Source organism: Ahaetulla prasina, chromosome 4, assembly GCF_028640845.1.
Source record: "Ahaetulla prasina isolate Xishuangbanna chromosome 4, ASM2864084v1, whole genome shotgun sequence".
NCBI classification, from domain to species: domain Eukaryota; kingdom Metazoa; phylum Chordata; class Lepidosauria; order Squamata; family Colubridae; genus Ahaetulla; species Ahaetulla prasina.
The window spans coordinates 11,255,381-11,268,201 of record NC_080542.1 but is presented as its reverse complement, the minus strand read 5'-3'; the positions used below and the strand labels follow the sequence as shown (position 1 = coordinate 11,268,201).

Genomic DNA, 12,821 nt, shown 5'->3' with positions numbered 1-12,821 from the left:
TCAGTGGTTTCGGTGTGAGGTACCAGCTGTACGCTGACGATACTCAGCTGTACTTCTTCACACCAGGCCACCCCAACGAAGCTATCGAAGTGCTGTCCCGGTGTCTGGAGGCCATACGGGTCTGGATGGGGAGAAACAGGCTCAAGCTCAATCCCTCCAAGACAGAGTGGCTGTGGATGCCGGCATCCCGGTACAGTCAGCTGCAGCCGCGGCTGACTGTTGGGGGCAAATCATTGGCCCCGGTGGAGAGGGTGCGCAACTTGGGCGTTCTCCTGGATGGACGGCTGTCTTTTGAAGACCATTTGACGGCCGTCTCCAGGAGAGCTTTTTACCAGGTTCGCCTGGTTCGCCAGTTGCACCCCTTTCTAGACCGGGATGCCCTATGCACGGTCACTCATGCTCTCGTGACATCTCGTCTGGATTACTGCAATGCTCTCTACATGGGGCTCCCCTTGAAGAGCACCCGGAGGCTCCAGTTAGTCCAGAATGCGGCTGCGCAGGTGATAGAGGGAGCCCCTCGTGGCTCCCATGTGACACCTCTCCTGCGCAGACTGCACTGGCTACCTGTGGCCTTTCGGGTGCGCTTCAAGGTTTTGGTAACTATCTTCAAAGTGCTCCATGGCATAGGGCCGGGCTATCTACGGGACCGTCTGCTGCCACCGATTGCCTCCCACCGACCCGTGCACTCTCACAGGGAGGGACTCCTTAGGGTGCCGTCAGCCAGGCAGTGCCGACTGGCAACACCCAGAGGGAGAGCCTTTTCTGTGGGGGCTCCCACCCTCTGGAACGAACTTCCCCCAGGTCTTCGTCAATTTTCCGACCTTCGAACCTTTCGCCACAAGCTTAAGACACATCTATTTATTTGCCCAGGACTCGACTAGAATTTTAAATTTTAATTTGGTTTTAATGGGGTTTTATTATTTTTATTGCAATTTTTAATATTTGGCCTTATTTAATAAGTTTTTTAAGCTGGTGTTTTATTCTGTATTTATATGCATGGTTTTATTAGGCTGTAAACCGCCCTGAGTCCCCTGGGAGATAGGGCGGTATATAAATGTGATTAAATAAATAAATAATAAATAAATAAATATAGCAAAACATGTTTACAGCCTAAACAGGGCGGTTTACAGCCTAATAAAACCATGCATATAAATTTGTATATGTAGGTCTTGGCGTATTCGGGTCTTTTCCTGTGTAAGGTTGAAAGTATCTAGGCGACGTTTTGACCCACTTGTCATCTTCAGACTGGTGTTTTTGGCTTCGTGCTCGTGCGAGCAAAGCATGGTTGGAGCTGCCAGTACTCAGGATGTCACAGCACTAGAACTCAGGATGTTGCAGCACAGCCCATTACCCAGGTCGTTAAGACTAATGGGCACACAGCTAGGACCACACCCACACAGGATGCTACGAAATAGCTGACCAATCTGCAAATATCAACTCCACCAACCAACCGAGATGTAACAACACAGCCAACCAATCCGCTTACAGCAACAAAGCCAGCACTCTACACCTCCCCACAACTATTTATAGAGAGATGGCAGCTCCGACCATGTTTTGCTCGCACCAGCACGAAGCCGAAAACAGCAGCCTGAAGATGACAAGTGGGACCTCGTCGAAACGTCGCCTAGATACTTTCAACCTTACACGGGAAAAGACCGGAATATGCCAAGACCTACATACCTATACCCTGTCGTGTCCCACTCCTCTGCTGACGACCGGGTCAGGGAAATCCGAATCAGGCGTGCCTCTGCAGCTCTGCCAAAGTCCTAGCAAAGTTCTCAAGGCAGGCAGGAGACCAGAAAGTGACTTCAGCAAGATAAGGTAGACTTTGCCTGACTCAGAGAATGCCAGAAAGCAGATCCTTTATATAGGCCATGGGGTGTGGCTCCGTGACTCAGCACTTATCCAGGCCTGCCCCTCCCTTCCTTCTGTCGCCACTGCCTATCAATTCTTCTGAAGCGAGGGTCACTCCAGTCTGCAGCTGTTGGTAATTGACCCTCCTCAGGTTCACATGCTGTGGGGGAGGGGGAGGGGTCTAGTTGCTCCGTTTGCCTGGGCATGGAGCCAGAGCTGGGGGCTGGAGGTACTTCTTCCTCCTCAGCCTGTCTGGGCATGGAGCCAGGGCTGGGGCCGGGAGGCATACTAGGACATTCCTCAGCGTTTGGAAGCAGATAAGAAGGCCCCGGCTGCGGTGAAAGCGGGCGAGACACAACATACCTACAAAAACATATATATATATATATATATATATATATTCGGGGGGAAGGGATGTTGTCCACTGACTGCCCTCACTTGCGTGCAGTCGCTCCCGCCTCTTTTTCGCTACAAGAGGCCTTCAGGAACTTCTTCGTCCAACAAGCCTTCCTGAAGGATTCTGCAGCCAATAACAGACCTCCGGATTGATCCGTTATTGGCTACAGAGGCCTTCAGTGAAGCCTTGCTGGCTGCAAAAGAAATGGTCTGAGGTGTGCGAGGTTTGGCTGCACCTGTCCGAAGGTAAGTAGTACAGTGGTGGGTTTCAAATTTTTTTACTGCTGGTTCAGTGGGTGTGGCTTGGTGGGCATAGCTTGGTGGGCATGGCAGGCGATGCTGCCATGATACTGTAAAATCTCCATTCCCTCCCCACTCCAGGGGAAGATTACTGCAAAACTCCAATTCCCTCCCCAATCCAGGGGAAGGACACTGTAAAATCTCCATTCCCTCCTCACTCCAGGGGCAGATTACGGCAAAATCCCCATTTCCTCCTGATCAGCTGGGACTCAGGAGGCAGAGAATAGATGGAGACGGAGCCAGTCAGAATTTTTACTACCGATTCTCCGAACTACTCAAAATTTCCGCTACCGGTTCTCCTGAACTGGTCAGAACCTGCTGAAACCCAGCTCTGAAGTAGTAGGGCAGCTCCACCTCCCCAGTTTAATTTTTACCCGTGCACCCTAGAGTGGGTGGGGTCTTAATTAGGGCTTATTTTGGCGGTAGGGTTTATATTGGGCGCAGATGTAAAAATCAAGATAGGACGTACTTTCTGAGTAGGTCGTATTTTCGGGGAAACCCAGTAGGAAAACATACTTGAGTCTTGCAGATGAGAGATGATTGGTGGTACAGTTCAATGCAGGTAGTCCTCAACTCGTGATCATTCATTTAATGATGGCTGATGCAAAATGTTTCACTCCCATGGCCTTATGATTATGATCTGCGTGCTTGGCAACTTTACTAAGCGCCCTATGACCAGTTACTAAATTATTACATGAACAGTTACTAACCGCCAGTGGTGGGATTCAAATAATTTAACAACCGGTTTTCTGCTTTAATGATTTTTTTTCCAACAGCCAGTTCACTAAGCTGTTCAGAAAGTTTAACAACCAGTTCTCCCGAAGTGGTGCGAACCAGCTGAATCTCACCGCTGCTAACAGCCCTACGATCATATACAATCACCATTTGCAAACTTCTCCGCTGGCGTCCCCAGGAGTTCAATGGGGAAGCTGGCAGGAAAGGTTGAAAGCTGCCGCTGCCTGCAAAAACAACTCCCTCTCGTTTCTGCCAGCTGGCTGACTCTTGAAGGGAGCTGAACTCTTTTGGTAGAGTGCAGAAAGATCGGACATTCTGAAGATTTCAGCTTAATTATTTCATCCCACCAGCCCCCGAGATGAGAGGGAGCCAAAATCCAGAGAGCAGAGAGCTAGTGCAGTAAGGTATGGAGTCGGGGTATCTCAGATGGGTGGAAGAGGTCTTGCGCGGGCTAAGCACGTGTGTCTCTTTGCTCAGGAACTGAAAATCTTGTCTAGGTTTTAGCAGGGAGGATTTTTAGTTCCTGAGCAGAGAGGCAGCAGAGTAAGGAAAGCACAGGTTGTCTCAAGAAGGAGGGGGAAGCCCTGGGAAACTGTGACTCTCTGCTCAAGGGTTGCAAATCGTGCTTGGATTTTGGCAGGGAGCTATCAACGGCTACCAATATTAACCGGCTGTTTGTTACCTTTCGAATCTTTCAGGGGCAAATCTGCATTTGTGATGGCCAGGAATGGAGTTTTCGGCCTTTGATTTTTAGGTACAAATGCATCCAGCTGGCCAACCGTGTGACTCCGAATGCCAGAACAGAAAAGCCCCCAGTCAGATCCAACTTGGTTCTTCTGAAGTTTTTAGGTAGCTATTGTTTTCTCATTAGGCAGCTGGTATTTATGTATCTTATTTAAGAGCCACGGTGGCGCAGTGGTTAGAATGCAGTATTGCGGGTTAACTCTGCTGACTGTCAGGAGTTCGATTCTGATTGGCTCAAGGTTGACACAGCCTTCCATCCTTCCAAGATTGGTAAAACGAGGACCCAGATTCTTGGGGGCAATACACTGTCAGTGTGTATGAGAGTTTATGACTGGGAAAACATGGTAACAAGGTCAGCCAATGAATAGGCATGGCAACTGGGTCAGCCAATGAGGACTGTTTGGAAACTGAAACAATTTGTAGGCTGGGCATGGCTAAGCTTTGAATCTGTGCAAAAGCTGCAAACTAGTCTGCTGCTGGAACTGAAACTATTCTCTCCTCAGCCTGTGTTTTGCCTGTAACTACTACCACGTTGGAAGAACCACTCTTGGTATTGTATATATGTCTCATGTGTTATTATGTATATGAAGAGAAGTTAATGAGTCCTGCTGAATCAATTACCTGTATGTGTTTTCTAGATGTGATTACTGCAAGAAATTCTGAGATACACTTTTTTTTTTTTTTGCATTTATATCCCGCCCTTCTCCGAAGACTCAGGGCGGCTTACACTATGTTAAGCAATAGTCTTCATCCTTTTGTATATTATATACAAAGTCAACTTATTGCCCCCAACAATCTGGGTCCTCATTTTATCTACCTTATAAAGGATGGAAGGCTGAGTCAACCTTGGGCCTGGTGGGACTTGAACCTGCAGTAATTGCAAGCAGCTGCTGTTAATAACAGACTGTCTTAGCAGTCTGAGCCACTCAAGGACCCACTGACTCTATAAACCGCTTAAAGCACTATGAAGCGGTATATAAGTCTGCTTTTGCTATGTGCATGTTCTAACTTCTACCCCAACCAATTAATTTGAAAAGTACCCACACACCTCCCCGTTGTCCTTGTCAATGCTGTGCGATTCGTCCAGGATCCGGTCAACTTCCACGTAGTCTGGATTGAAAGGCTCCTCATCCTAAAAAGACAGGATAGCGTGAGGTGGCGTTGACTGCCGCAGGAGTTAACAGCAACTGGGATCAAACAAGCCACTGGCCAGCTGAGCAATTTAGCCTCCGAGTCTGCTTAGGTTTCTATCATCATGGGTACCTCATGGAAGAAGTGCCTCATCTGAGCCATTTTGGTCTTAAAGCGTTTGAGCTTCTGGTGGATCCTCTTGTCCTTCTCCAGCTGAGCAATGGTGGCCCATTCACAGTGCAAGTAAGAGCTTGGGGAAGAATTGGAACAGAGAGTCGGGGAGAAAAGAAGAGAGAACGGTATTGTAAATGATGGGCATCCAGAAGAAAGCATTGGATCATAGTTGGGAAGACGTAGGATCCTTGCCGTTCTTTCAGGTTGGTGGGTTTTCTTGCAGATGTTTCATTACCCAACTATGTAACGCAGGGGTAGTCAACCTTTTTATACCTACTGCCCACTTTTGTATCTCTGTTAGTAGTAAAAAATTTCTAACCGCCCACCGGTTCCACAGTAATGCGCCGTGTATCGTCATCTGCGCATGCCTCTTGCGCATCGTGGATTGGGTTTGGGGGGCACCAGCTACCAGCTCTGCTTGTCTGTTACAGCTGGGTGGTGTGGGGGGAGATTCGCGAGCTATTCTGGGACGAGGCTCTTTTGTTTGCGGTTGCACTATAGCACCATTTAGTTCCACTTATGTAATGTGAACTAAACTTATGGCGGGCAATACAAATAGTATATTTTCAGAAAATTAAATAGTCTCGGGGAATTTTATGAAAACCTAATGAAAATGTTTTTAAATAATGCTATGATTTTTTTTAAAAAAGTCAATTAAATTAAAAAAAAGGAAAGTGCTTCAGTATCGGACAAAACCCCTACCGCCCACCATGAAAGCTGGAACGCCCACTAGTGGGCGATAGGGACCAGGTTGACTACCACTGACGTAACGCCATCAATTATGTAGGTCAGTGTTGGCGAACCTATGGCACGCGTGCCGGAAATGGCACGTGAAACCGTCCCGGGCCAAATGCGTGGCCTCGCCGGCTCTTCGTCGCGTCCCTGCGCTCAAACACACACCGGCCAGCTGGCCATCACACACGCGGTGCCGGCGGATCCTGGAAGTGTGGCGGTCCATCGTGCATGCGCGAGCCAGCACCTGGCCTTCCGGGTTGGCGTCGCACGCATGTGCAATAGATCGCCATACTTCCGGGGTCGCCGGCATCGCACGCGCAACAGCCAGCTGGCCGGCACGCGTTTGAGCGCACAAATGCGACAGGAGCTGGCGAAGCCGCACATTTAGCATGGGACGGTTTCCCGTGCCACTCCTGGCACGCGGGTCACCACGCGAGAACGTGAAAAGTTCGCCAACATTGATGTAGGTACAGGTAGTCCTCGACTTTTAACAGTTCGTGTAGTTACAAAGTTACAACATCTCTGAAAAAAGCAAGTTTTCCTCCACACTTATGATAGTTGCAACATCCCTATGGCCACATAATCAAAATTCAGATGTTTTTTTGGCCACTGGTTCATGTTGATGACGGTCACCGTCTCCTGGGGTCTCGTGATCCCCTTTTGTGACCTTCTGACAAGCAAATATCAAGGGGGAAGCCAGGTTCGCTTGGCTTCAACTTGACCACCTCAGTGATTCGCTTAACAATGGTGGCAAGGAAGGTTGTAAAATGGGACAAACATTTACAAATGTTTCACTTATCAACAGGAATTTAGGGGCTCGACAGTGGTCGTAACTCGAGGATCACCCGTACTGTGTTAACATCAATGCTGATATTACCTAGTTGGGGAATGATACGACTGCAAGAATATAACCAAGCTCACAAAGCACCAAGGATCCCGCAGTTCAACCCTAAGAGAGATCTGGCTCCAGAACTTCGTTCTTTTCCCAAACTGGGCCAATCCAAGCATTCCATTAGCGTTTTGGGCCATTACTTTGATCGGATGGGAAACAATGGTACAATGATCCTTTCCCTACAACACAGACGGGGGATCTGCGTTTCACCCTGTCAAGAGTGCACACAGTGTGACTATGTGAGACAACCCAGGAGCAAATACAGTAAATAAGTTTGTATTTAAATAGCTGTTTTATCTACAAAGAATATATACTTACATGTACTTTAGTCAGACCTCAAACGAACAGCAATCAGCAATTACAGCACGGATGCACACACGGAGAGATACGGCCCAATAGGGCCTCTTCTTATTACAGGCTCTTAAGGTGATATCCGCCCAAAAACTTTGCTGACTCATTCCCAGCATTACATCATCATAGCAGCTGGTCAGCTCTTAAATCGTTATCCTGACACACCCCTTCTATTAAACAGCCCAGCGGTGAGTGTATTTGAAAGTGGAAAGGGAGTGGCGTACTTACTAGTTTTTGTATTTCACAAAGAATTCTTCTGCTTCTGTGTACTGCCCGTTGGGTAGCTGCCGGTGGAGGAAAGAAATCAACAAAATCAGAGAACTGAAGAGGGAGGGGATTTGTTCCAGGTACAGAGGATAAACAGAATAACAGAGTGGGAAGGGACTTTGGAAATCTTCTAGTCCAACTCCGTCCTCAAACAGGAGACTCTATATCAAGGGTTCCTGGGCTGCGGCATGCCAGAAACCAGGCTGAGCAAACAGGACGAAGCTCCATCTGCGGGCTGCTGGCAGCATGCAAAACAGCACACTCAAACACCCTGGTCTGCGGAACAACTTTTCTCCATGGAACCGGTCCCTGGGGACCAAAAGGTTGGGGGGTGCTGCCCTGTGCCATTTCAGACATTGGATGGTTGTCCAATTTCTTCTTCAAAACCTCACCCACAACTTCTGGAGGCAAGCCGTTCCATTGATTAACTGTTCTAACTGCCAGGAAATTTCTCCTTAGTTCTAGGTTGCTTCTCTCCTGGATTAGTTTCCATCCGTTTCTTCTTGTCCTGTCCTCAGTTGCTTTGGAGAATAGGTTGACCCCCTCTTCTTTGTGGCAGCCCCTCAAAGACTGCTATCTAGTCACACCTACACTTTCTTTTTACTAGACAGGACATACCCAATTCCTACAACCATTCTTCATATGTTTTAGCCTCCAGCCCCCTAACTATCCTAGTTAGCAGAAAAAATAATTGCTACCAACCTGCCTTCCATTGAGGACCTGTATACTGCACGAATCAAGAAGAGGGCCGTGAAAATATTTACAGACCCCTCGCATCCTGGACATAAACTGTTTCAACTCCTACCCTCAAAACGACGCTATAGAGCACTGCACAGCAGAACAACTAGACACAAGAACAGTTTTTCCCCGAAGGCCATCACTCTGCTAAACAAATAATTCCCTCAACACTGTCAAACTATTTACTGAATCTGCACTACTATTAATCGTTTCATAGTTCCCATCACCAATCTCTTTCTACTTATGACTGTATGACTGTAACTTTGTTGCTGGCAATCCTTATGATTTATATTGATATATTGACCATCAATTGTGTTGTAAATGTTGTACCTTGATGAACGTATCTTTTCTTTTATGTACACTGAGAGCATATGCACCAAGACAAATTCCTTGTGTGTCCAATCACACTTGGCCAATAAAAAATTCTATTCTATTCTATTCTATTCTATTCTATTCTATTCTATTCTATTCTATTCTATTCTATTCTATTCTATTCTATCCTAGTTGCTCCTCTCTGCACTCAACAACCTCTCAACTTTTTACACTGTGGTGACCAAAACTGGATACAATATCCCAAGGAGAAGAACATGATTCAAACACAAGTCTTTGCATCTGGATTCACAACCACTATCAAACTCAGCTTGAAAAACACAAAAGAACTCCTGCCACAGGTTCTGGAAGAAGCACCTCCTTATCTGTTATTAGACTTACTAGACTTCTATACTAAATACCGCTAAAGCACTACTTTGTAAAATACACAAAAGAATTGAAGACCTGGCTCTGCCAGTTGGCCAAGGGTGCATCATGCTGGAGGTGGCTAACAGGTTAAGACAAGACCCCCACCTCGCCCCCTATACATCCTGCTCCTTTCTTCCCCATCTTTTAGTTGCAAATTATGCTTAGTTGCCATCAGCCAGATCTTCAGACTGGATTTGGCATTTTTATCCACCTACTGAATCCTTCCCAAGGACCTGGGTTAGGCAGATGCTGATGTTTTGTGTTGCTAGAGGTAATGTCATAGGATGTAAGCCATTTTATCCCGCTTGGATTATTGTAATGCTGTCTACATGGGGCTCCCCTTGAGGTGCACCCGGAGGCTTCAGTTAGTCCAGAATGCAGCTGCGCGGGTGATAGAGGGAGCTTCACGTAGCTCCCGTGTAACACCACTCCTGCGCAGACTGCACTAGTTACCTGTGGTCTTTTGGGTGCACTTTAAGGTTTTGGTTACTACCTTTAAAGCGCTCCATGGCTTAGGGCCTGGGTACTTACGGGACCGCCTGCTGTTACCTCATGCCTCCCACCGACCCGTACGCTCACACAGAGAGGGACTTCTCAGGGTGCCGTCCGCCAAGCAATGCCGGCTGGCGGCCCACAGGGGAAGATCCTTCTCTGTGAGGGCTCCTACCCTCTGGAACGAACTTCCCCCGGGTTTACGTCAAATACCTGACCTTCGGACCTTCCGCCGCGAATTGAAAACACATTTATTTATTCGCGCGGGGCTGGCTTAAATTTTATTGGTTTTAAATTTTTATTATTAATTTTTAATGGGTATTTAGTTTTATATGTTTTAAAGTTTTTAGGCCAATTATGTAATAAGTTTTTTAATTCGTATTTTAATTGTATATTGCACTGTTTGTTTTACCTTGGCTGTACACCGCCCTGAGTCCTTCGGGAGAAGGACGGTATAAAAATCGAATAAATAATAATAATAATAATAATAATAATAATAATAATAATAATAATAATAATAATAATAATAATAATAATAATAATTCCCAGTCAACCTGGCTTTTGCAATCGACTGATAATGAATTTATCAATGCTCATGTGTAGTGTTCATGTGATGCTCTGTTTGTTTTGGGGATTGCACCTAAGACACCCATTACCCTTGGTACAACCTTCGCTTTCTTCTCCCACAGTTGTTCTATTTCTATTGGCAGGCCTTTGCATTTTGTGATCTTCTCCAATTATTACTATAATGATGACTGTTCGTTGCTTCGGCTTTTAATGTTTGTAAGCCATCCAGAGTCACCTCTGGGTGAGATGAGCAACAAACAAGCTGAATGAATGAATGAACAAATCTATGAAAAGTTGGCTATCTATCCCTTTGTCTACCCGCCCATCCATCCCCCCCCCCCCGTCCCTCTGTCCATTCATTGATCTTTGCTTGTTGTGTCAATGTTTTATTGGCTTTTAATGTAAGCCAACCACAGTGGGCGAGATAAGCGACAAACAAGCCAAATAAATGAATGAATGAAAGAATGAACGAAATGTAAATGTGAAGTGAAGTGAACTGAAGTAAGTCAAGTCAAGTCTAGTAAAAGTATAGTAAAGTAAAGGTAAAAGTAAAAGAAATCTGTGAAAGGTTGGCTATCTATCCTTTGTCAATTCATCCTCTCCTCCCTCTGTCCATTCATTTATCTTAATTTAAATTAAATTAAATAGAGGTCTTAACAGTGAGGACAATTAACCAGTGGAACAGCTTGCCTTCGGATGTTGTAGGTATTTCATGACTGCAGGTTTTTAAAGAACAGACTGGACAGTCCCGTGTCTGAAATGGTACAGGGTTGTCCTGCTTGAGCAGGGGGCTGGGCTAGAAGACCTCCAAGGTCCCTTCCAGCTCTATTCTCATTGATTGATCTTATCTAGCCTAACCATCTAGCCACCTGTCTTACATCTGCCTTAGGATCAGAACATTGTGAGAGCACAATCCTGTAGCTGCATTTTGAGGGTTTGCTATGAAGAGCCTGGACAAAACGAGTCGAAAGGACTTGTGTGGCTTTGGACCCTTCCCCACCCACCCACCATCTGGAAAAGCAAATCCTTACAATAAAAGCAAAGCAGGGGCAGGCTGGAAAGCCACAAATCACTCAGTCTTGTCAGCAGATACAAATGTTCTTACCTCCTTCTTCACCACTCGCATGGACAGGACCTTGTCTACGATGGCAGCATCCTCTTCACTCGGGTTTTCCTTTGGGCAGAAGGGGGGAGAAAGAAGGGATAGTTAAAAGAGAGGACTTAATGAAGGCATTCAAAGGACCACCCTGCCTGGGCTTTGATCCAGATGTCTTTGGGACTGTCATGTCAGGAGGGGGAAGACAAACAGCTAAGAGAGAGAGAGAGAGAGAGAGAGAGAGAGAGGAGACAGAGAGAGAGTGTGAGTTGCTCCATTGGCTGTGGAGGAAACTAGGGAAGGGCAAAGTCAGGCTCGGCAGAGTAGTGGAGAGGTAGAACAAGGGAGAGGGGCTTCAGATGAAGACCAAGGCCCACTCCCTCCTCATCCTAGGGCGCACAGGGAAGAATGGAAAAGAAAGCAACGTGGGTTGCGTGGCTTACAAGGGAGGAAAGGGCCCCCTGATTCCCTTCACAAGGCACCACCTGGGAATGGAGTTTAAAGGAGAGGCAGTTGGGAGGGGTGGCTGTCGGGAACAAACACTGAGTTCATCTCATGTTAACTGCTTTATCTGAGTTCCTGGCATTCTCCCAGGAACTCCTGGTTTGATTTACTGCCGTGCTACCTCACTTCTGGAACTCCTTATCTTGCTTGCCCTACCGGATTAATTCCTTTATCTTGCCTTGTTGGAATTATAGTTGGACGTTCTCTGCTTATAACACTTGGATTGGAGTATTTTCAGCCAAAGGCTGTTACAGGTTTGTGGGAGAGTTTTTCTCCAGACCTGAGAAGAAAAGAGACGTTGGGGGCAAAGTTGGAGCTAATAAAGGGACTCATACTTATTCTCTGCTGTGTTGCCTTTGTGCCACGCCCCGTTTGAGAGCTACATGAAGCCACAAATACCAGATTCTTTAACAGTTTTGTTCCATCTATACCATGGGTATCAAACTCAATTTCATTGAGGGCCACATGTTGTGTCTGCGCCCCCCGAGCCGAGCCTCCTGCCAGAAAGTGACTTGGAGCCGGGCCTCCTGCCAGAAAGTGACTTGGAAAGTGAAAGGGAAGGGCCGTCAGGACTTACCTTGGGAGCACCAGCTTCCCTGGCTCAGCTCCAGGAGCCAGAGGCAAGCCAGGTGGAAGAGATAACGAGACCTCCGTCCCCAGACTCTTTCCCCCCCCCAGGCCATGCCTTCAGACCCGGCTGATGGCAATCAGGCCTGGCTGGACCCTAGGTTTTGTAGGCAGGAGAGGAGGAAACAACAGAAGCAGGGGTGGGGCAGGCCTAGGAAGTGCTGAGTCATGGAGCCACACCCCACAGAATATGAAAGGCGGCGAGAGCTGCTGTGTCTCTTCGTAGCAGGCAAATCAACTGATTAACTAAGAGCTGAAGTTTGTTCCTGGGTGACTCATAGGCGTTGAGGGAGATAACAGAGACACTTGGCAGACGCTCGCTATTTTGCTGTCAGAGCTGATAGTGCCGGCTAATTAAGCCATCACTCGGAAGGAGGCGAAGGAGGACAGAACACCACATCAGGGCTGAGGTTGACATCAGGGGTCCGGTCGGGTGTGGTTGACTGGGTGGGCGTGGCCACTGGGTGAGCGTGGGAAGCC

At 47.2% G+C, this 12,821-nt stretch overlaps 1 protein-coding gene across 9 annotated transcripts in view; it reads right to left on the bottom strand.

Annotated features, from left to right (window-relative positions):
- The window catches only part of CHD8 (chromodomain helicase DNA binding protein 8), a 132,692-nt gene that overhangs the window by 62,797 nt on the left and 57,074 nt on the right, over window positions 1-12,821 (bottom strand). For all 9 annotated transcript variants that reach the window (XR_009154843.1, XM_058180335.1, XM_058180339.1 and 6 more), the window contains 4 exons: window positions 11,220-11,288; window positions 7,541-7,596; window positions 5,293-5,410; window positions 5,078-5,161 (listed from right to left, as the gene is read on the bottom strand). Coding sequence is in view for 8 of the 9 variants with exons in the window: in XM_058180335.1 (XP_058036318.1) it covers window positions 5,078-5,161; window positions 5,293-5,410; window positions 7,541-7,596; window positions 11,220-11,288 (327 nt within the window). In the remaining variant the exon portion in view is untranslated. The remainder of the gene's footprint in view (window positions 1-5,077; window positions 5,162-5,292; window positions 5,411-7,540; window positions 7,597-11,219; window positions 11,289-12,821) is intronic.